The 24,562-nt window shown below is 35.4% G+C and overlaps 2 protein-coding genes across 3 annotated transcripts in view; one reads left to right on the top strand and one right to left on the bottom strand.

Moving 5' to 3' along the window:
- The window catches only part of LOC142358101 (receptor-type tyrosine-protein phosphatase S-like), a 33,069-nt gene extending 23,337 nt beyond the window's left edge, over window positions 1-9,732 (bottom strand). For both annotated transcript variants that reach the window (XM_075409566.1, XM_075409567.1), the window contains exons 1-5: window positions 9,500-9,732; window positions 6,924-7,122; window positions 6,319-6,521; window positions 5,864-6,011; window positions 5,181-5,356 (exon numbers count right to left, since the gene is read on the bottom strand). In XM_075409566.1, coding sequence (XP_075265681.1) covers window positions 5,181-5,356; window positions 5,864-6,011; window positions 6,319-6,521; window positions 6,924-7,122; window positions 9,500-9,598 — 825 coding nt within the window. In that variant the 5' untranslated portion in view covers window positions 9,599-9,732. The remainder of the gene's footprint in view (window positions 1-5,180; window positions 5,357-5,863; window positions 6,012-6,318; window positions 6,522-6,923; window positions 7,123-9,499) is intronic.
- Window positions 9,733-11,082: 1,350 nt separating this feature from the next.
- Window positions 11,083-23,811, top strand: LOC142358103 (cyclic nucleotide-gated channel beta-3-like; the record flags this gene model as incomplete). Its single annotated transcript, XM_075409570.1, has 6 exons — window positions 11,083-11,947; window positions 14,158-14,435; window positions 14,665-14,811; window positions 14,891-14,963; window positions 15,248-15,987; window positions 23,475-23,811. Coding segments are annotated over exons 1-6 (2,434 nt in total), but the record flags the coding sequence as incomplete, so codon positions are not given.
- Between the last annotated feature and the right edge of the window lie 751 nt (window positions 23,812-24,562).

Here is a 24,562-nt window from a genome sequence, read left to right as displayed (position 1 = left end):
GGATTGTTCCTCCCGTTTCCCTCCTTCTTCTCCATCTTTTCGTCCCTCACTCTTCTTTTTACCATCTCCTGATTGCACCTTTCACACTGAAGATGTTTTGAAGTTGTCACAAATTATGTACTGCTCGTGTTGTCCAATTTAAAAAAATAGACGGGGTTGAAAAAAAGCAGAAATTTTGGTGAAATTCGAGTTAAAAAAAATCTCCATGTCCATTTCGGATCTATGTGCAAAATTTACATATACATAGACACACACACACATACGCACACACACGCACACACACACACACACACACACACACACACACGCGCACACACACACACACACACACACACACACACACACACACACACACATATATATATATATATATATATATATATATATATATATATATATATATATATTATATATATATGGCTATTTGTTTACTTTTGTTTATGTTGAATGGTTTAGCTGAACGGCGTCTGCGCTATTATTCTGAGAAACTGGGAAAAACTTACAGCTAGGGATAATCTTCAGAATAAATGGATGAAAAGCTGTCAATTAAGTGGGTAAACGGATCAGAATTTTTAAACAACACAAAATGTAATCAGTAGGCTGGAAAACCCTTTTGTCCACACGAAACAGGGCACACAATAGCAGCCATGAATAGGAATTGAGGAAAGGTAACAATACAGGCGTCTACTTTTCAGATCTGAAAACATTTCTCAGACATAAACGCGTGGGAGTGGGTCAAGGTGGTCGATATACGCACGGCCAAACGTGATGAAATATTTATAAATAAAAATTCGGAGCGTTCTTATAAGAGAACAAACATTTATGATGGTTTTAGTGTAGGCGGAGCATTAAACTCAAGATAGCGCAGTTGCAGCATTTGCTCAGTTTTGAATGGATTATTTATGATTAAATTATCCACGCTTGCTTCCTCGATTTCATTTTAATTTTTCACGAACGATGTCAGAAATGGGGACAGTTTACATCATTAGTAACTTGACATAGAACTAAGTAACAAAATGAACCGCTATAATTCATAGATGCAATAAAATTTAACATTAAAAGAACTACAAAAATGTGAACAAACAAGACAAAATGCTTTGAAAAGCGACAAATACAGCCAGACATGACAATAAAACTACAAATTTCTGTGGGACTATAAAACAGGATTGAAAAAACACCATAAACCAGGAATTTATTCATCATTTCATGCTGAAAAAAAGTACTTTTAAGTCCTTTCCGCTAATGGTTTGCAAAGCTCGTCGTGCTTTTGTGACAAAAAATCATTTCGTAAATTGTTCACGAATTTGTTTTTCAATTTTCAAAACCCCAACTTAACCAACTTTTGGTGTAATCATGGTTCACTTGAGTCAGTAAAAGACATTATCGTGACAAAAGTTATTAAACACCCCAGCAGTCGCGTAGGACCTGGAGATTGGAGAATGACATAGCCGTCACTTAATATCCGCGGTCTGCCTTCTTTCATATCCGCCCCACCTCAGAGTCAGTCAAAATATTGTATCCTCCTATTTTCTCAATCATTACATCCCTTCCAAAGCTATCTTGACCAATTTGTTCAATTTTTGTGGGTATTGTTCTTTATGTTCATTTATTTGAAATGACAATTGCTCATAAAATTGCTAACGGTTACACGAGCGAGGTCTCAGAATAGGAAATTTGCAAAATTCGGTTTATAACAAAAAAAGAAAAACCGTATAGGAAACAAAACTATTATTGGATAGGCAACTATTTGAAAGGGAAATTTACCATTCTTTAAAAAAAGTGGCAAGATAAAACATGCCATTTTGTTTTAGGCACTTAAAAGCGAGAAACATAAATCATACATTGAAAAAAATAGGTAGCGAATTTTGCAAAAAGGCTTCAAAACAAAACATTTATTAAACATACCAACTTTGCATACCAACTATCAACTTTTCTGGCCAACTCACTGGTCGTGAACAAATTTAAAAAGAAGTCTCGATAAATAGCAAATAACAAAAAATATATGATCAGCGGATGCTCAAAAAAACTGTTATGATTTTTTTTCATGTCAGCATTTCAACGCTTTTCGATTAGATAAAACTTTAGCTTGCGTCTAAAAATCAAAACTTGATTTAAATTACAGGAAACAAACCATCAAAAAATTGAAACTTCAAAATTTTACGCAAAAAAATCAAAAATTAGGTCGTAAAAGGTGTCAAAAAATACTATTTGAGGAATATAATGAGCACACTTGAGATAATCAAAATAAGTATTTTCGCTTTAAGTTCTTGTTTTGTATTTTATCTCGATTATACCAAAATTTACGGCTAGTTTTATTTTAAAAAAGTAGCCAGCATATCTCCAAATTAAAACTTAATTAAAATTGACGTCACAAGCATAGAAAACAAGCGACAGTGATTTGAGTTAATGAAGTAACAGACACAAAAAAATAGCAAGAAAGCTGAAAAACAGAATTTCAAATGATTTCATTTGACGCAAGTCGATCGTTGGTGACAATTTTAGAAGAGAAAATTCACTTATCAACACTGAAATAGTTATGAGTGTCGCCAAAAGACAATAGTTTTTACTGTTAAGTTATCTCCAGATATCCAGTGTGAGTGACAACATGATAGACAACATTCAAAAATTCACGAACTAATCGAAAATAATCGGTGCAAGAGTACAAAAAGTCGCTGCAAACTCAAATCATTAAACTGAATTAAATACAGTCGCATTAGAGAGACACAGAACAAACAAAACAGCAACAACAAATAAAAATAATTCAGGGCAGAACTCGGCAATTGCTTTTTTTAAAACAGATTCGAAGTGGCATTTGAAAAACCTAAACTTAAACATTTAACATGAGTTCTACTTCTATAATAAGACGTAGTTATAAATTTATTTTAAAACAAAATAAAGAAATAAAGAAAAAGGAACGAAATTCGAAATATACTTCAAATAAAAAAGTTTAAAATTCTTTTAAACCATTAGGTATCAAACAGAAACATTATATAAGGCCCTTGACACCAATGTAGGAATAAAATAAGACCCACCATTACCCAGAATATGTCATATGACCACGAAGTGGCAGGGCCAATAAAACTATATGGACGTTTGTGTAATGAAAATACGTCGTAAGACTAATGCAAAAACAAGAAAAAAATGCAAGTATAACTGACGAATTCGTTAAAGAGCTTGCAAAAACACTATGTCAAAGCAATGGAAAAAAAATTCTTATGATATTATAATATGATCATTGAGCCTTGTTTGAACCCAAATCAGAGCTGCCATGAATTGAACCTCGATAGGAAAATCACCTCCGTGTAACTGATATAAAATTATATATTTATTGAACAAAAATACGCTCAGATTTAAAATAGCAAAACAGCGCCACAAATTAATTTGAGTCCTTTTTCTTTACAATAGTTCGTGATGGGACCAAGAACATATATTATATTGCTGCGGGGTTTTGCACGTAGCTGTTTAAAATCTTAGCTTAAAACATATTTTGGCAAAAAAAACAATTTTATCAGAAAAAAATATGTTTTTTGGAGAGCTATTGAATTAAATTATCAAAAAGCCGGAAAATTTTTAAATATAGAACAAGTTCTACGGGAGCGAAATTAAATGTTATCCTAATCGGATCTTTGAACGTTTGGCGTTAGCAGTTATGAGCTCTTTAGTCCTTGCAAATTCGAACAAGTTGGGCTTCGGAGAAAGCGACTGGTTGACTAATTTTCTATTGATATCACTCACAACTATCTATAATGAATATGTCGTGAACAAAAAACAGCTGAAAAGCAAAAAACCAATGAGGTGGGACCGGAACAAAAAAACCATAATAGAAGAACAGAGTTTGCTGCTCATGATAAAACCAGCGCTCATCTTAGTAACAAAGTGCACATAAAAAGTAAAAGAGTGGCGGAAAAGTATGAAAAGTAACAAATCTTAGCTTGAAAAGCGAAATTGTTAAGGCCAGATTAATTGCGAGAGAACAAGCAGCAACCAGAAAAACAATAAAACAGCCGCATTTTTGTTTCGCTCAGCTCACAGTTTGACATCTAACGTAGAGTTTGTCAACCTAATTTGTTAAAAAATCTGAGAAATCAATTCAATGAGATTTTGCGGGCGTAAAAAATCATCTGATTTGATGACAAGGGTTCAACGGTGTTCACAAATAGTTCATCTGATAGGCTGTGTGTTTTTTATGCTACTATTTGTTGATGTATCGAGTAAATAATTGATATTGGAACTAACCAAAACCAATTGAACCCCATACAAACGGGTGTCTAAAATGTGTCTAATTCAGTTTTCTAATTTGCTTAATACACAATTGTCACGCATTCTTTGCGCGCAAGTGTATCTTAGCATATGAGTCTTAGTGGCCCGAAGGACTTAGTGCCCTGACATGAGGGTGCTTGCGCCCGAGTGCTGGGCACAAGGCCCGAGGGGGGCTAAGATTCATTTGCTAACTTATTTAGAGAACCAAGGGGTACAAAGAGGTTAAACTTTAAATAAAATTGAAATTAAGAGCACAGTTTTGCAAAATATTAATCGAGAAGTTTTCGTCAATTTTTTAATTTTTTCCTGTTTTTCTGCTATTTCAATCATTTTCTGCTCCAACTCGTTATTGCTATCGAAATCGTTGCTATCATGAGACCTTTTTTGCCGGTTTTGATGGGAAATGACAAAAGTATTAGCGGGTTTGGCCTCACCGCCAAAAATTATGCTTCCTTACTGCGAGCGGGCCGCTAAGTTAGGGCCGCAAAACTTAGGATTCCACTTTTGCATGTGCTAATTGTTAATTGCACGTGCAAGTTTTAGCGACCAAAAAATTCGTACCCTGGGTTCTATAATTTATTTTGCGGTTTAGAATGGAAAATCTTCTAATTGCCCAGTTGATTTATGAACAGTATTATTGGACAGTTTCGCTTGTACTATATTACCGCTGACAAAAAATCAACATCAGTATATTAAATGATGTTGCTGTTACTGTTAGCCGCGTCTGAGCACTAAAAATATTAATGATATCAGTAAAAGATGTTTTTTGTAAATAATTAAATGAAATTGCGTAACTTTTGTCGTTCAGAAACTTTTGCATCTCACTTCCGGAACTTTCTAATACTGCGTACCAGAATATCTCAAAAATCTTTATACTATTTTAAAATTTCCTTAATATATGTGGAAGTAAAAGTACTCACGTCAGAGTATACGATGGCTCTGAGGAATATTGTGTATCTAGAGTTGAACTTGAGTGGCCCGTTGTAGTATTGCCCATAGAACTTGCTGTCTCCCAGTCCCAATTCAGAGTAGAAGTCGGCCACCTGGGCCACAATGGCAGCACGGTACAAATTAGACGGGGGAGCAATAGAAGAACCTGGAAGATATACACAAATAAATACTTGCAAAGACATAATTGTAGGGCAGACAGCGACTACTGATTTTCCAAGACATTCGTGCATGTTTTAGGTTGTAGAAACCTTGTAATTTTGATCCGGGAATACCCTGGTGTGTGCATGAATTCGAAACGATTAGAGGTCATTATGGTGAGTGACCTTAATTCGATAAAAATAACTACTGATTCCGAATAGTAATGTTATGGTTAAACTTATATCAAACATGCTCATTTTCAAATAAATGAAGAATGTTTCAGATCACTTTAGAAGAAATTTTATGATTGAATGAAATATCTTCTAAACGCAATATTTTGAATTTGTTGCCAACAGGCAACCAGACAAGACAACCTTGTCTGGTCTTATCGTGAATTTCAAGGACGCAAAGTTTGACCCGGTATAGAATTGTAATTATGAAATTCGTTTCGATTGCTCCAGGCAATCCGGTAAATCTGGTCTTATTCGGCGTTATTTTCTTGTGGATAACATACCTGTCGAGCGTCGCAACCTGGCGTTCAGAGGGCTGGAGGCTGATTGGAAGAAATGGGAGGAAGATTTCGAAAATTGATGTGATTGTGCTGTAAGCATGTCTTTTGAGGCTGCAGCCCTCTGGCGACGCATGAGAGGCACTTGATCGCTCTGAAATAAAAAAAAATTTTGGGTGACAATTCATAGATGCTATGAAAATGTATAATAAGTTCAACTGAAGTTTATTTTTGAAAAGGGCCATTTTGACGCTCGATCAATTAAAACGAGATCATTTGTGTAACTGCTAAATACGGTTTTTCATCCCTGATCAAACTTAGTTTAATTGATCCATCATTAAATTAATACAATTTCAGAAAATTCAATTAATTTCAAAGAAATAAATCAAAAATTTAAGTTTAATTAATGTCAACAATTACCAAAAAAGAAAAATATTGTTTAGCATAGAAATTGTACTAACGTAATCATTTTCGATGAATATGTTTTCGGGCGGGGGAAGGTCTTTGAGTTGTAGTGCACCATCGACTAGTTCCACTAGCACCAGTTGGTAGGCGTCTACTGGGCCCTGATAGAGAGAGGGCGCAGTCAACTGCAGAGTGATCACACCCTGGGATGTCACCCCATTCTGCTTTCGAATCTGAGGAGGGGTCAGGGTGTCTGGCACTGAAACAGAGTCGGCCATAGGTATGAACAACTACAAAATAAGCGTTATGTCCCCCCTCATCAAACCACTCTTCTATGAAATTTAACACTACCCCCACGATACTCGTGAAAAGTAAATTATAGAACTTGTATTGGATTGCGAGTTTGCAAGTTTTTCAATTTTTTTCGAATTTTTCAGCGACTAAAAACAAATGGACAAAAATTTCATGACACTTCGACCTTTGAATTCTAACCCACTGTCAGATTTTTTAAGTTATTTACATAAGCAAAATAAAAATTGTCTCAACGCCTGAAAATTAAAATAAAGAGCTATAAATCAATTGCGGTTCCTGTATCTCCATAATTACCCTAATAACTTCATAGCATCAGCAATAGATAATTCGGTATAGGACTCCGGCTAACCTGTGGCTCTAGTGAATAGAGTGAACTGGACACTGAGGTTGCTGATCTCTCTCCCAATAGTATCCAGACTGAATACCGACATGTTGAAGGAGTACTGGGTGAATGCCTTCAACCCGCCCACAAGACACAGGGTGTTGTTCTCCCTCATCTGAATGAGACCCTTGTCTGCATTGGGGTCTCCCATATTGAAATAGCGCAACTGCAAAACAAAGAGTCGCGTCAATTACAACCACACTTTACCAGCCGAAAACCAGTGCGCGTTTTGTAAGATCAGAGAAAAATCTTGTTGTTCCGAGCTCACCTTAGTGGAGAGCACCAATAAACTCAACTGTTTTTTTTTGGTTCAGTCAATTTTGGCCAATCGATGTAGAGAGTTGTGAGTAGTATAATTAAAAATCCTGTCAACTGTAAAATTTCAAAGTAAAATGATTTTGTTGAATATATTTTTTTCCGAGGAGTCATAGAGGCTCACACTTTTGTGAACATTCGGCTGATTTCCGTTGCTTTTGTTAACATTTTCCGCAATTTTAGCTCAAAATTTTATCAATTTTACGAAAAGTACGTGAATAATGGAAAAAACAGTGTAATTGCTCTTACATTTAAAAATAGCGGACGGTTGCTGAACTGTTTGATTTGATTTTTCTGGTTAAAATTGAGGCTAAGTTTTTGAAAATATAGCTTTTTTAAATTAAAAATTGCAGCCAGTTATGAATGTTTAGTCAAAAATGCCAGAAGTTGCCTAAAGTACAGATCTAAATACTGATTGCTGAGAAAGTGTTCTGGAATTCACATTTTGCCGCAGTTTCGCTAATTGAAATTGAGTTTTATCCAAAACGCATCACTTCTTTTTTGATTTAATAAGATTTTCCTGCCAAATGTATTGCTCTTTTGTGGACTAATTACTTGTTTTTATTATATTCGCAGCAATGAAAAGCCCAATTTGGTATAAAAAGGATTTTTGCAATCAAAGCACATTAGGGTTTAATTGGGACACTGTCTCTTCACAAAATATTTTCGCAATTTTTGTTTTTTTTTAATTTGCGCCAATTACAAACAAAGCAGTTTTCATATAGAGGTTCAAAACAAAAGTCAATTTGGAAAAAACGTTGTCAGAGAAAAATACCTAAGCGCATTTTATTGACTTTTTTGCAGTCTTCAGAATCATGTATTTGTCCATATTTGCGTTTTTTCATCTTCGTAGCGTTCTCATAATAAAAAGTTCCCATTAGCCTTGATAGGAGGTCAAATATTAATAGTAATATAGATGAATTCAAACCAAGCATGGTTTCAACCATCTTGGTTTTGCCCCACTTAGGGCAGGTTCAATTTTGATTAAAGTTTTCTAAAAAAATCCCATCCAGAAGGATAGCAGAAGTGTCTGAATTTAGACATTGCTTCCACTTCAAAGAGTCTTGTCAATCCTCTTTGGAATGTTTTGGGATTCATCAGAAGCGTATACCAGGAAAGATTGTAGGTGAATCAAAGCGCATTGTTATATTTAACTACACGAACAAAAAAAATTTCTTCGAGCCGCTTCTGTTTCTTTTCTCTAGCATGAATCAAGACTTGGCCACTGGACCTTGTATTGAAGTCGTGACCATATATAAAGTGTTCAGTGAAGACTTCACGGCTTTAATGGACTCGACATTTTCCTAGCGAATTTCAATTCAGTTTCCAGTTTTTGTGTGCGTTTTAGGTTCTTTTTGCTAAAACAATCAACTCACAATAAGTTTTCATGGAAGTAAAATAGAATTAGTTTCGCCCCCTTCAATTGATAGCTAATGGTTTTATTGAGTTTGAGTCTACTTTTTTTTTCAAAAATGACAATGTTACTTTAAATTTTGCGCTTTTTGCTCCGCCATTTGTCAATTTTAACTTCATCCTTCAATGACTCGTCACATCCATCTTGTTCTTAAGCCAATTGTGAAGGTTTTGTTCGAAACTTTCTTATGCTTACCGTTGCTTTTGTTAATTTGACAAAAAGCTGTTTTTGGTACTTGCCCAATATGTGATTCTTTTTGTTTTGGTTTCTCGAGCCCCATTAGAAACAGGCCCTACTGATTTTCAAATCGGGGGTATATAATCTTTGCAGTTTACAGTTGACGGTTTTTATGACTTCAACACTGGTTTTTCTTAAGTTTTTGTAATAAATTGTGATAAAATAGTGTTGCCTGTATTTGTTGTTATTTTGTAGTTTATTATTTAGGCTCACCATTGAGATGTCTCTTTGGGCTCCTAGAGACTTCTTTTCGTAGTTTTTTTTTTCAGTTGAAAGCTGATGATTGGTATGGCTTTCGAACTGATTTTGTTTCAAAAAATTAAATGGTTTTTTGAACTTTGCTCATTTTTTTTCTTGTAGAACTGATACCTTGTCTGGCTGAGCACTGGTTCCGTATGTTTTGCAGTGAAAAACAAGTTCATTTGTTTAGCTCAGTTTTTATCTGATTCGTTTTCGACTTCTCGACTTCAGTAATAAATTTTTAAAATAAAAATAATAAAAGCACAACTCAAATTACCGTCAGCAGAGTTCTTAGGTTATAGGTTTTTAATTTGTGACAAAGACTACACAATCTAACCTTGTATCCATTGACTACCACCCCACTTGGTTTTTCCCATTGGAAGAGCACGTAGGTGGGAGAAATTTTTATGGGTTTCAAGTCGAAGTTGTCATGCATCACAGGTCCAATCCTATGCAACACCTGGCGAGACAGAGCACCGATTGTGCCGGCCGCATCCAGCTGTGCTGCCACTCTCACTCCATACAGTGTATCTTGGACCAAACCGTCCAAATTTGTTTCCTCCACAAATTTTTGGGCTAAAATTACAGAAATTGTTAGCTTAATTTTGATTGGAGTGAAGAAAAAACTGTCAACAAAAAACAGTTTCGAAAACAACTTTCGAATAAAATGAATTCACAATTTGGAGCTAAAACAGTCCGTTTTCATTAAAGCAAACTTGAAATAAATAGGGAGGATTTAAAATTAATTTTCATAATCTGATCGGATTAATTACACATAACTGCTAAGTTACAAATTAACCGACTCATAAAATGGTCCTTTTAATTAGCAATATTAGGCAGTCAATAATAGTTTACTTCCAAGAAAAATCACACTTCACCACTTTTTCGCTTGGATTTTTTGCTTAAAGCCATGATATGATTCCATTATGACGCAACATAAATCATATTGACCATTGCAATTATTAGCTGCTGATTCTGATTTTTGTTCAAACTCCACCACCACCGTTAGCAAGATGGAGTTGGGACAAAGGTAATTTTAAAGCAATCAAGTGAAATTGTGTTGAACAAAAAGGTATACTCTACTATCTAATAAACCAGTATAAATAAATAATTTGAACTGAAAATGTCTGAACATTTTGACTGACAATGCAAGCAATAATGTAAGGAGGTCAGTTTGATAAATTGTATGTCGATTGTAGTTTGCATGTGTAGGTATACTCTATTACTTCCCCTCACGTACAATTGTGTTTACCTGTCAACAAAGAGAGGTCGTGACAATAAACAACAATGCAATCAAATTTATTTGAGCTGAACTGCATATAATGACAAAAGAGACGTATTGAAAAAAGAGGCAACATTCAATAAAATTGTGGAAAACAAAGGTGTTTTTTAAAGAAAAGACTTCAGGATGCTCTAGATAAATATATAAGTTTCAGGTTTCCCAAAATTGGAATAGCGGATGAAAATTGAGCTATATGGGACAGTTGTGTTTTGGTTTTGCTTCTGAGTAATCGGTTATTTCGTTTGGCCCCAACAAGTAGCAGTTAACTACTAACCTGTTAAAATCGGTTGAGGTCCTGTTAACTCATTAAAACCTTTTTTCTGAGCAAAAACAAAGTTTTCCGCTTTACCAGACTAAACATTTAACTACATTACCACCAAGTGTGGTGCAAGAAAAAAGTCGGTTAGGCGCATTTATAAATTTTGTCGAAGAAATTTTTAGACTAACATAGGTCTTGATATAACATTTTAACAAATTTTATCAAAACTGAAATGGTGTTTTTTTTATATATGGAGCACGCCAGGGTAATGTAGTTGAAAGTCCGTTCTGAATCTAGAGGAAAGCTTTGTTTTCCGCCAAAACGAAAACTTTTAAAAAGTTTCATCATCTAAAGTGATCGTTTTCGAAACAACTTTGAGGTCAAAATGGCACGAGGATCTGTAGCTCCAACAGCCATCAGCAAAACAAGCAGTCATCGTAACGAGACCAGATCCAAGTTCCAACAGCTCAAAACCTTCTGCTTACGTCAAACCTCCAGAGGTCAGAAAAACTTAACCACGTTGAAGTTGAACCTCATAAACCAATCAATTAACAGCGAAACAAACGTGTACATTGCATGGAGCTTTATTGTTGCCATGGTTAGTTTGTACAATATGTGGGCTATTCCTCTGCGCTGGGCATTTCAACTGGATAGTTCAAAACCCTGGATTTATACCAACAAAAACTTCTGGCTACCACTGGACTACTTCAGCGATTTAGTTTTCATCATTGATGTTCTATACGTATGGCCAAAAATAGAAACAATTAAAGAGGGTTCAGTAGTGACAAACGCAAAAGAGCTTCGAAAATGTTACTTTTCAAGTATGCGCTTCAAACTTGACTTAGTCGCAATTCTGCCCTTTGATGTTTTGTTTTTCTTCCTTGACTGGCATAACGGCTGGTGGCAACTTTTGAGAATTAACCGATTCTTGAGAAACGGAAGCTACTTTAACTTCCTCAACAAATGTGAACAACTTTTACCCAATCCTTATGTGTTCAGAATAATTAAAACACTGATTAATTTACTGTATGTCATTCATATTACAACATGTTTGTATTTTGCAATGTCGACCTTCAGTGGAATTGGGTCCAACTCTTGGGCTTATGACGGGGTCGTTGAAACTAAATATGTGTCTGCATATATTCGTTGTTTCTACTGGGCTCTGAAAACAGTCACTTCGATTGGAAATGAGAGGATTCCCACAAACAAGTCCGAAATTGTCTTCAGTATGATGAACTACTTGGGTATGTTGACAGACACGCTGTCCCATTTCTTTCACTCCTATTACTTTAAAACCTATAACTTTAACCCGAGTTTTCAACAGACGCGTGATTTAACTCAATCATTAGTTAAACCCTACTAATTTTTAGCTCTATTTAAGGATTTACTTGAGGAGAGTAATTAGGAATATTGAACCGTTAATGCAAAGATTAGCTCGGCTCAGCGGCTTTATCCCAACTAAATCTCTGATTTATTTATCCTACCATTACCAGTGACTAAAACAATTTTCCAATCCCCGGTTGGCCAATCTTAGATACCATACTTAAGATCATTTATGGTTCGTTCATCCACGGAGGGCCAAACATTCGTGTATGATCCTACCATGGTATCCAAGACACATAATGGTCGAGTATATTATATCTAAGATAGCCATTAATGATTACTCTATGGTATCCAAGATGGCCATAAAAAAGTGTATGGTATCTAAGAAAACCATTCATGGTAGGTATATGGTAAAATCATTACAGGGACAATTTATTGCAGGATTAGGGTGTTAAAAATGCCAAATTGGCGCGAATTATGTATCAAAACAGGATAAGAACAACAGAACAAGAACAGGAACTAATTGAGAAACAGTAAGGCAAGGGAAGTAAGGATCAACAAAATTTTAGCTCGATGCAAGGTCTAAAAAAACTCACAGGTAAAATTTATTTTATTCAAAAAAGCAATTTGTTTCAAACGCAAAAAACAAGGAATTGAAACACATGAAAAACCTTGAATCAGTTTATATCCTAATCCAGACTTTTCATTGACAAAATATTGCAAGATTTCGTAGAAAACTCTTTCCGTATTAGTAAATCCCAGCATCGAAATTTTTTCTGTGACTCGTTGTTTTTTGCTCATTAATTTCCAATTGAATCTTCATGAACAACTTTTTTCTGGAAAGAATCGAGATAGAACAGAAAAAAGCAACGATGTTGTCCAGTCAACAACTTTTTTTATTCAAATATCTGAAACTTTTCTAGTTTGTCGTCTAAAACCTCCCTAACATGTTCTGAAAAGCTTTTTTGAGTAAAAAAAAGAGGTTGCTCAAAAAAAATTATGATCGTGTTCGGGCCATAAAATTCTCTGGTCTTGGATGTGGTATCCAAGACACCATAAAATTTTTTTCTTGAGAATTTTTTGGAATTACACTTTGTTCGTCCGAAACGCTCCTAGGATGTTGTGAAAAAGTTGCATGATTTCCTATGGGCCATACACAAAAAAGTTGAATGATTTTTTATGAGCCATAAAACTACAACCGGTATGGCATAAAACCATACATGTTTTATGTATGGTTTCCAAGAAACATTCAAGGTGGTCAACTCGGGATAGCTTAGAAATATAGAGCAGTTAACAAATTAATGATCATGGCTATTATCCGGAAAATATACGCAATTAGATTCATAACTGGAAACGTAAAATGGAATTTAAACTCCATATGATATAAGCTTTCTTCTAATTTTGAATTCACTTTTCTTCCAATTATATAAGAATAGTTATTATATTTATAGTTAGTGCTTTATGAAAACAGCGTTAACAAGTTTACTACAACTTGGAGTTGCTCTATGTATCAAAGTTAACAGTGCAACAAAACCGCCTTCAGGCAAGGTGGTTAACTACTGAGCTTGAACAATTACAACGCTAAAATATAAGATCAGCAGCAGGCTTCAGTTATCCTATCGGTGACAGAAAACTTCTCCATGCAATCTACTTTGAATTCAGAACCAAATCTAGGTCAATCTTGTCGGCGTAAAAAAGCATTCAAGCAGTTTTTAGCATGAGTTCTTGGGACGACACGGTGATATAATCGATTTGCATTAAAAAACTCACATTTCAACAGTGGGGGAGAGTCGTTTGCTTGAGTAATGCATTTTCTACTTTGAAACCAATGAAAGTGTAAGAAGTTTATCTTGCTTGTCTACCAAAAGTAAACTTTGTAGGAACAATTTTTGGAGAACAGGTAAGATAGTGAAAGTGAGCATTGAAAACCTACAAGATCTTAATAAAAAACCGTTGATAGAATTTTCTGTACTTTTTAATGGAGCTTTTTCAAGCAGGAAGAATCGGATGCTAATATTTAGATATATGATTTGGATGTGAAAACTATTCAGACGCGCCAAGATTGCTAAATATTTTTTTAAATGGTTTAACTATAAACCGTTTCAGCGTAGAAACAAAAGCTTCATTTTAGTTGGTGTGTTCTTTTTCGCCGTTGTGATTGGCCAGATGCGCGAAGTCCTAGAGGCAGCCTCGGCCAATCAAGCCACGTTCAGACGGCGTATGGAGGACACGATTGCCTACTTGGAAAGACGAAGACTGCCCCATCATGTGATTGGACGAGTGCGAATGTGGTTCGAGTACATCTGGAGTACTCAGAGAATGTTGGATGAAAACGAGGCGTTGAATGTGTTGCCACTCAAAATGAGAATGGAACTGGCTTATAATGTCCACATGAAAACTTTGAACAAGGCGAGTTACAAATGTTACGTTTTATCACTTCATTTATACATCAGTTATTAATCAGTTATAAATCAGTTATAATCACTTATAAATCTTATTATAATCTGATTTCTTTCTGAATTTCATTCACTTTTATTTCATTGCAAATTAAACTTAATCACACTTTCAAAAACTTCATTTTTAATACCGTTTGAAGATAACAACCGGTTATTTATTTTAGCTTCTTCATATTTTTCAGGTCAGCATTTTCCAAGGTTGTGACCGGCAGTTGCTTCGGGAACTTGTGCTTAGATTGCAGCCAGAATTGTTCTTACCCGGAGACTTTGTCTGCAAGAAAGGAGAAATAGGCAGAGAAATGTACATAATCACTAATGGAATTGTGCAGGTACGTGACAAAAAATGAACAAATCTGATTAGTCGAAAATTAGGTAGCATGTGGCAATAAGCACTTGCATAAATTTTAGGTTTTGGGAGCAACGGGAAACGTGATTGTGACCTTACAGCCTGGAAGCATCTTTGGAGAAATTAGTTTGTTAGGTGGGATTTTTCTCATCTTTACTGATGAACTATGTTTATAGTTGTCTTACATTTTCAGAAAAATGCATGTGCGTTAAATTTTCTTTTCAGAATAGATCCAAAATTTGTATCTAGCTATGCAAATGAATGTTTGCATGAATTGGCCTTGAAAGATAGTAGCATAATACTTCAAAGACGTTACAACGGAGAATCAATCCAATTTCAGATCGAAATTGGAAACATAAATGATGTATTTTTTAGATATTTTTGCAAATTTTTTTTAAAGTCAAAATTAACATTCCTAGGAATTGGCGGCATGAACAGAAGAACTGCAGATGTCTTTTCCCCTGGATACGCCACACTGTTCAAACTGGACAAGGAAGACCTGGAAGAAGTCGTGAAGGAGTACCCGGAAGCCCAAATTGCTCTTCAGAAGAAAGCGGACGAAGTCATGCGGGAAAAGAAGGAGGGTACAGGTGGGGGAGGTTCCAATGGAAAACAGGGGGATACAAACAGTCAAGATCCCAAAAATAGGGATCAAAAAGAAGGAAAAGAACAAAATGACAAGACGAAAGTTAACGATGAACAAGAAGATACTGGCCACAAAGAGTGCAATGTTACAAAATCGAAAAAAGAGCAACGGAAAGTTAATAATCAGGAAACGTTTGACAATCAGTGGCCAAATAGAACTGACTCTAATTTATTCAACAAGAACTTAGAGGAGAATGAAAACACTGGAATGGAACATAAAATTGGTAACGAAATTTCGACACCAAAAATAAAGCGACGATCGTTCACTTTGCCCGAGTTCGAAATTCATAAAAGCCCAGAAAATGTAAGTAAAGGATTCAACTCAAATGCTGAACTGTTCAAGTTCACTAACTCAAACATTCCTATTGAAGTTAAAAGATATAAGGAATCGAATGTTGAGCACGGTTTCAATCCCTTGCATGAGTTACAATCTGTGGAAGCCAAAGATGCTGGGCCACATTCTACTGTTCATAATTTTGGCGAAAAAGGAACGGAGGTTCCCCATGATGATAAAGTAGTAATAGGGTGAGCAAGTCACCCCGGGGGGGGGGGTGTAGACCCCATGTATTAAGATAGGGTATAGGAGTAATTTTTGAGAGAGGGTCTACACTAATGTATTAAGATAGGGTATAGGCGTACATGTATTCAGATTAGTAATAGCGGGCGCCACGTATTAGTTATAGCGGCGGCCACGTATTAAGATTAGGAATAGCTGCCGCAACGTATTAAGATTAGGAATAGCCGCCGCAACGTATTAAGATTAGGAATAGCCGCCGCGACGTATTAAGATTAGGAATAGCCGCCGCAACGTATTAAGATTAGGAATAGCCGCCGCAACGTATTAAGATTAGGAATAGCCGCCGCAACGTATTAAGATTAGGAATAGCCGCCGCAACGTATTAAGATTAGGAATAGCCGCCGCAACGTATTAAGGTTAAGTATAGGGACCAGGGTATTAGTAGTATAGTGTGAGTAGATCAGCCGCATTTTTGGGAGCCGGTCATTGGCCTTTCCGCGCAGGGAATTGTACAGGCGGGGAATTGTACAGGCAGCGCGCACGGGAATTGTACAGGCGGGGAATTGTACAGGCAGCGCGCACGGGAATTGTACAGGCGGGAAGTTGTACAGGTAGCGGGAATTAACGGATAATTCCCCTCGCAGTAAATTTCAACATGTTTATTGGTATAACCAGCGCAATGTATTAAGATTAGGTATAACCAGCGCAATGTATTAAGATTAGGTATAGCCGCCGCAATGTATTAAGATTAGGTATAGCCGCCGCAATGTATTAAGATTAGGTATAGCCGCCGCAATGTATTAAGATTAGGTATAGCCGCCGCAATGTATTAAGATTAGGTATAGCCGCCGCAATGTATTAAGGTCAGTTATATCCACTAAAATTGAGAAAATTGAAAATTTTTAAAAGAATGAATTATGAAGGTACAAAAATACAGACACAGTATTAATCAAGTACATTATAAGTAATTTTAAACACAACAGAGAGCGCTCACAATACGAAAATTGATTCAATAAATTACAAGTTCAGGGGTACAGTATGAATTCCATCAGATAACACTTTTGGTTTAGGATAAAAATATGAGAGTCCTTTCTTTGTTTGTTCATAGGTAGCGACGCAGTGGTTGATTGTCCGAAATCCTCTATTTGTAGATGTTAAATTGATGATTTCTTCCATCACTCGCCGATATTTTTCCAATGGTCCATCTCCGGTCTCTTCCAATGTTCGTTTGTTCAGTCCTTTGCTGCTGAATTGGTACTTATCCGATTTGGCATCGTAGCAACAATATGTTTTGCTACAGAGACAAATCATTTCAGTACATCTAAATTCTTCCTTGAACAGACCTGGTTCACGCTTATCGTGCTTTTTATGTTTATCACAACAAGTTCTAGGGAAGAAATTCTGTACAGCATCAGCTTTGAAAGAATCATCACAATCGTGTTCCCTCAGAGTTTCCCAATCTGCTTTTTTAGATGGACGAATGCAATCGTACAAATTATCGTGCGCTAGAGCTAAGTATAAGGAGTCAGTGTCCATTTCTAACTCTTCGAACGTGTCGACATCGCAAAATTTATCAAAAAAATTGTAATAAAGCTCCAACATACGTAATTTTGCGTACTGAAGTATAAAAAAGCCGACTATTATCGGTTCACGGTGCTCAATTTTTGATTTTACAAGTTCAACTTCGTATAGTTCTTTTGACACACTGTTAAGTCTCTTAAACAATTTCCCGTTGATAGCTTTGTGTGTCTTTTCATCGTTCAAGTATTTTGTCTCTGTATGTCTGCTTCTGTCCATGATTTGGTAACCATAGGAACTATTCCCTAACAATTTCATTGTTTCTGCTACAACGCTTGATTCAGGATTTTCATCTCCAACTCTTCTAGCATCAACAACCGATTGGACAAAATTGTTGAAGCATATTTTGGGTGTGTACTGAACGAAGCGATAAATTTTGGTGCATTTTAGCCCAAGACTAAGGTAAAAATTGAGTAATGGTGTTATGACTGTTCCATTCTCCAACTTGAAGCTTGAAATTAACATGCGTTGCGGTTGCTTGAGTAAATCGTTATCAATTGCATAATCCCTCATATAATCACCAATATCTGCTCGACTAACATTAAAGTTTTTAAAGATTGGTGGAAAGTTCGAGAACTTGTATTTCAACCCATCTGGAACTTCGAGATCACACTGAACGTAACCAAATAGTTTATCTTCTCTTATCTTTGTAAGTAGAGATTCTTGAGTCAGAGGTAGCTTGAATGGGAAATTGTTTCTCACGTGAATTTTTACAGATTCATCACCTTTGACAGTTTCCCACCAGTTACATTCCCATATCTCAAAGACTTTATATCCTTTGTTTCGCAAATAGTCTCGTCTTAGTTCATCGTATTCCCGTTTCTTTAATCCTTTCTGAGTCTCTTCCTCTGACATGCTTGCTCTTGCTTCCTGACATGCACAAAAGTGAAAGTAACAACCAATTGCTTCAAAAATAGTTTTACAGTGAGCACAAAATCCGTCAACATTAAAACAATCAATCTTTTTCTGAGTTCCAGTTGTGTAGTAGCTTTCAATAGTGCAGTTAGGACGTTGAGATTGTAGGTACGACATAACCATGTTCTCAAATTTCCTCGATTTATTTTGTCTAGCTTTAAACTTCTGAGAGTCTGAATCAAACTCCCATCTAGTGTAAAGTCCAGTGGGCATTTCTTGACACATTGAGAAGGGGTAAAGTTGACTGGCGTCTATACCCACAATTGATTTGCAAATGTTTTCTGTGTTTCGAATGTAGGTTTGATCCACAATTGCTTTTCTAGTAAACACAATAGAGGGACCACCGGTCATATCTTCGCGTATTTTATCATGTAAATCTTTGTCTGCTTCAACGAAAGGATAGAATTTGCTATTAGTTGATTTGTGTAGACAAATATTTGCTAAATTAGGTAGTGTGCAACCCAGTTTTAACTTATCAATCCCTTTGTTATGATAGAATTCCATCATTTTCTGCATCGCTTCTAGTGTCGGGACAACATCTTTGTTATTATACCACCTGACAAAGTCTTGAAAAGTTGTCATTTGTTCGTGCTCCCACACACTTTCCAGGTAATTGTAGTTGTCGAATCCCGAGGGGGGCACTACCTTCAACCTAAGTTTTTTCAGAGCCTCCTGTTGGGAAAGTCCACTATTCAACAATTTTGTGAAATCCGTAAATTCTTTTTCCAAGGGATTGTGATCTCTCAGCTTACTAAAGAAACATTCGTAAGGGGGTAGGAAAGTTACATCCAATTTGTTTGGTGAGTCGAACCATTCATAAGGGAAAAATCCTTTGGTCTCATTTGTCTTGTAAGCTTTGAGGAACGAATCTAGTGATGTTGCTCCACCAAGAAAGTTTAGAATATCGAGAAACTGAACATCGCCAAATTTAAAGGATACAAAATGATTAGCTTTTTTAATAACCGTTGGTTGAATATCGCGCTCGTGAATGCGGTAGGGTAGTAAATAAGACTTGATAAGATTCAGATCATATTTCCCGCTGTTGAATCCAAATACAGGTAAAATGCTGACATAACGTTCAAAATGTTGTTGTAGTTCGAGAAGTTGATTTTTCTGAATTTGGAGGAATTGAGTCGACATATCAATTTCTTCTTCTTTGATATATTGAAATTCAAACATTGGAGTACTCTCATCTTTCCTTCCATTTAGCTTCTCGAAAATAGAACTTACTCTGTTTTTAATTGCATTTTCAATTGAGGAAAATTTTTGCAACATTTCTGTTTTACTTTTGCTAGCTAATTCTTCTAATGCTTCAACAAAAGACACCATCAGTGTCTTGGGGTCTCTGTTGCAAAGGAAAATAGGTTCTTGTAATAAATTAGAGGAAATTGACACAGATATTGGTTCATGTTTTCCTATCCAAGTAGTTGTATTGGTATCTTTTAGTTCATTAGATGGAACGCAGATTGATTCGAAGTCAAATACAGCCAAGTTTTTGAACAGTTTTTGTTCTTCCTCATATCCAATTCCAAAACCGTCAAGTTTATCGAACAAAGTTTCTCTCAAAGTGTAAACACTCTTCGGATAAATGTGCTGTATCCTATCTTTACAAGATTTCACGTGACGGTGGAAATTACCAGCACGCTCAATAAAGGTATCACAATTAGGACAGCGTAATTGTTTGAAAAACGTGTTGATATCATCAACATAGCAAATGTGGTTGTTGTAGCGCAGTAGATTAATGTTGTTCTCGTACATCTCAATACTTCTTCTGGCAAGTTCACCTACAAAATCCCCGTCCTCAATGTCAATGTCATAAATGAAAATGTTGTGTTTTATAGCATTTTCAACAAACACAAGGTGATCCATTGACACTCCTCTAAAGTTAATTGCGTCATGACCAGACTCGTGGAGAAAGTCACTGAACAACTTAGCTGCGTTTGTTTCCAGCTCGGCTGATCCATACAAGTGAACAGCCACAGCTCTAAACAAGCAAAGGTAGTCCTTGTAGGTTTCTCCGTATCCATTCGTAACAAGACAAATTACATCGTTTCTCTTCAACAACTGTTCAGGTATAACAGCATCTAAACATCCCATTGGGATATTGTTGAGAAGAGCACAGAAAACTGTTACATTCGTAGTTAGTGCATACCGCCATTTTGTGTTTGCCCTTTCTTGAGCACAAGTCTCAATCAAATCCAATTTCTCTACTCTATCCTGAAGTGAGACTAAGTCTCCCTTAGAACAAAGTAAATGAGACTTCTCAAAGAAGGTGTTGTTCTCATGAGCATAAAAGTATCGGTATTCGTCTGTGTCAACATTTCGTAAAATAAATCCCAGGGATAAATTTATTTTTGCAGCACAGTTAAGCTTTTCAAACACTTCCTTCAGTTTTTCATTAATTTCGCTGGGATCAAGTCTCGACAATTTAAAATTGAATACTCTATGTCTCCCATTCTCCATCTCAGTATTGTCAAAGAAGTGTTGACAGGCACTAAGTTCCTGCTGTAACTGTTCGTTGTTCCTATCCAATTCTTTCGATTCTAGTACTTCTTTCAAGCTTTCGCTGGATTTGGTTCCAACTTTGGTCGATGTTCCGTGTTTCCGTCTCTTATGTTGTTGAAGAGAATAAAAACTTGGAAATTCCTCCAAGCATATAGTGCACACTGTACTAAGCTTCTTTTCTTGAGGAGCGTGATGCTTAGCAAGGTGGTAGTTCAAGTCCTCTTTCCTCTTTGTGTAGAAATGTGGACACTTGGGACATTTTAAAGTCCCACTATCACACGATTTTTTGTGTCGAGCCATTTGCTGCTTGACAATCATTTTCTCACACTTTGAGCATTTGACAGGTAGATTTCTATCAAGAGAAGGCATTGTATTGTTGCGATCCAAAATAAATTGAATAAGTTTTAAGTAAATTGCCGAGCAACTGTATCTGATAACAAAGTGAGAATGAATACAATTTTTGGTTTTTTAGTTAGAATAACTTTTATGACTAATTATTTCCATATAAGGAAATGACGAAATTTCTATTTTTAGTAACATTACGCAATACGAAAGTTCAAGAACTTCCTATGAAGCAGTCACAGTGTTACATTATACATTGTATTTAAATCCAGAAAACATCAAAAATGTGTAACCTTATTCCTTGGAGGAAAATCGGAAATCTTAAGTTATATTTATTTGTCATATTGCTGATTTGTGTTACTTTTTTACAAAACAATACTATTCATCCCAAAACAGACTTCTTAACAAAATCTATCTGTCAGATGTTTGCTCACTTAGAGAATACAAATATTATTGTAAACAAACTAATTTTCTAATTTCATCAATAAAACACTAAATGTGTTTTTACAATAATATTAAAACATTAGAGAAGAAAACTCCTACTTTAATTTAAGATAACTTATATACAATTGACGTTAACGTGATTATATTACAAACTACAAACCAATCAAATTTTAGTATTAAGAAACTTGTTGTAAATGTTAATGATATCGTTTTGCTTATCTCATTCTCTCTTTTAACATTTTTTTATTTTAATAGATTAATACGTGAAATTTTATTCATTTGTGAAACATGTTGATCAAAAACCACTTACAAATATTGGAGAAGATTTACAAGAGAAAAGAAGGTATACCTGATTCATACAAAATTGAAGAAATTGATGTAGATTCATACTTTTTTTACAATTTTTTGGACATTTTCACAAAATCCAACAGAATAATCCGATTTAGTAAAGGACTTGAGTATGCAACGTTCTCTATTAAAAAATTTGAATATGAGGAGTTTATTGCGAAACAGTCTTTCGATTTATCCTCAGAATTGCATGTAAGCAAATACGAATTGTTGTTCAGTTTGAACTCCGTCCCCGATATATTGGAACAGTACAGAAATATTTCACAAACAAACTTTGTTCCTCTCCCAGAACCAATAACAATAACTTCTTCACTACAGAGTGCTTTGTACTTCCATTATTACAACGACTACAATGCAGTGGGAGTACTGATCAGGTTCGGAATTCGTTTACCTAACGTATATATACAGAAATTTGATTCCTAAAATGGAACATTTTCCGAGATTGATCTGAAATTTGACGAATTGGAAAAAATTTATCAAAGCTTGACTTTTTTGGTAAATTATGTCACTTCATTTCAACTTAAATAGACCATTTTAGGTAAAAGCATAGTCGGAAACCTGTATGTATCCTTCACTTCCTACCTTGTTAGAAAATTTTACCCAAATTTGGATTTGAATTTCAGTTCGTCCAGAAATTTCAAGCTAAACGTCACTTTTTCTCATAAAATCTTCCATCTTTGGTTACTGTTGTCTGATTGGACAGAGCACACTATATATAGAGGTTGTTGATTTTGACATTATCATTTGATCCAACTTCTCTGGAAACATCATCACTACTTTCTCACATTATACTAACTACTCCTCAACATTTTATCCTGCTATCGAGCTCCAACATTCACTTTCTTTTTGTTTAAAAATACTTACTTTAGTTCTAACTTTTGTTTAAATCTAATTTATATATCCTGTTCCCTTCCTAAAAAGGAAATTTGCTGCTTTATAACTTTCTCTCCACTGATTGCTTTTATCACGTTCTCGACAAGAATCTTTTCATCCATTCTCATCACTTTCTAACAAAAACCTCTTCTATCATTTATTCCAAAATGGAGTTCACCGTTCAAAATAATAACCTTCTGTACTCATTTTCTTCTACTGAGGATATTGCTCGGATAGGAGTTCGAGATTTATCAAACGGACTGTATGAGTCTCTGATCACTTTACCCATTACTGTGTGGCACATTATTGAGCACCAGCGACAACAGTTTGATACATATCATCAGGGACAGGTCCCAATCACAGAGAATCAACTCGGAACTCACGCGATGGGACACGAAGTTGCTGTTGTCAGTGGACACCACTATCCTCACGTTAATGGATCTGATTTTCCTGCCAACTACGTAGCTGGAAATATTCAGTACACATTTCCTTGGGAGGAAGGGCAAATTCCAAACAGTTGGTTCACTACACCGGATGTAGGTGAGGTATCAGGCCCGGAGGTGGAAAATAATCTTCTCCAAATAGCTTCAAGAGCTCATAGAAGAGAACATAGCGAGTTGAGTATTGATACTGGTACCACCACGTCATTTAACGATCTGGAAAACTTTGATCCAGCGCAGTACTATGGATCTACTGACATGTCAACTACACCCTCGATGAAAACCCCATCGATTGAGGAAGGAACTGCTCACAACCCTATCTTTTTGAGTGATGAACCTAATACTCCAGTCACTGTTCAACCAACTCAACTACCTGGTAGAATTGAGCGACAAAGAGGTTTCGGTAATGAAATTCAGAACTTACCAGAATATGTTATTGAAACTCTTTTTGAATGATTTCTATGTTCAATTTTGTAAACTATTTTGTATTTGTTCGTAAAAATAATAAAGTTTCTGAATACCTTTTGGGTGTTTCGTATTAAATTTACATTTTCAATTTTATAATTTTTTTATAGTTTTCCAGAATAAAAGATTAACACGAAAGGTTACTTGATAATTTAGGTACTTGGTTATTATTGAAAATTTGTTTTTCGACAATTAAAAAAAATACCGAATTTAATTTTGATATTTAAGAAAATTGTCAAATTTATTTTCGATATTTAACAAAAAAGGTCGAGAAAAAATTCGATTTTTAAGAAAAAATTACTGTTACAAATCCGATTTTTAAGCTGCAAGAACCGATTCAAAACTTGTCATTTTAAAAATTATTAAAATTTATGTTTTTTGCTTAAAATCATACCGTAAAACTAAGAAAAATGAGAAAAAATTGCATATTTTGCACGCTCAGTTTGGTAACATTTTTGATTTTTAATGAAAAATCTGAGGTTCTATTTTGACTTTTAACAAAAAATGTTGTGTGAAAATTCGACATTTAACAAACAAATCGACTTCAAATTTCGACTTTTAGAATATACAATAATAATAAAACATTTTAGTACAAACACTTTATTACTTTCTAACTTCAAAGTACAACAAGGGGTTATCAATTATTCCATGACCATCTAGTA

This window comes from Convolutriloba macropyga, unplaced genomic scaffold (genome assembly GCF_964194025.1).
Source record: "Convolutriloba macropyga unplaced genomic scaffold, txConMacr16.3 SCAFFOLD_828, whole genome shotgun sequence".
NCBI lineage: Eukaryota > Metazoa > Xenacoelomorpha > Acoela > Convolutidae > Convolutriloba > Convolutriloba macropyga.
This window is presented reverse-complemented; position numbering and strand designations above follow the sequence as displayed.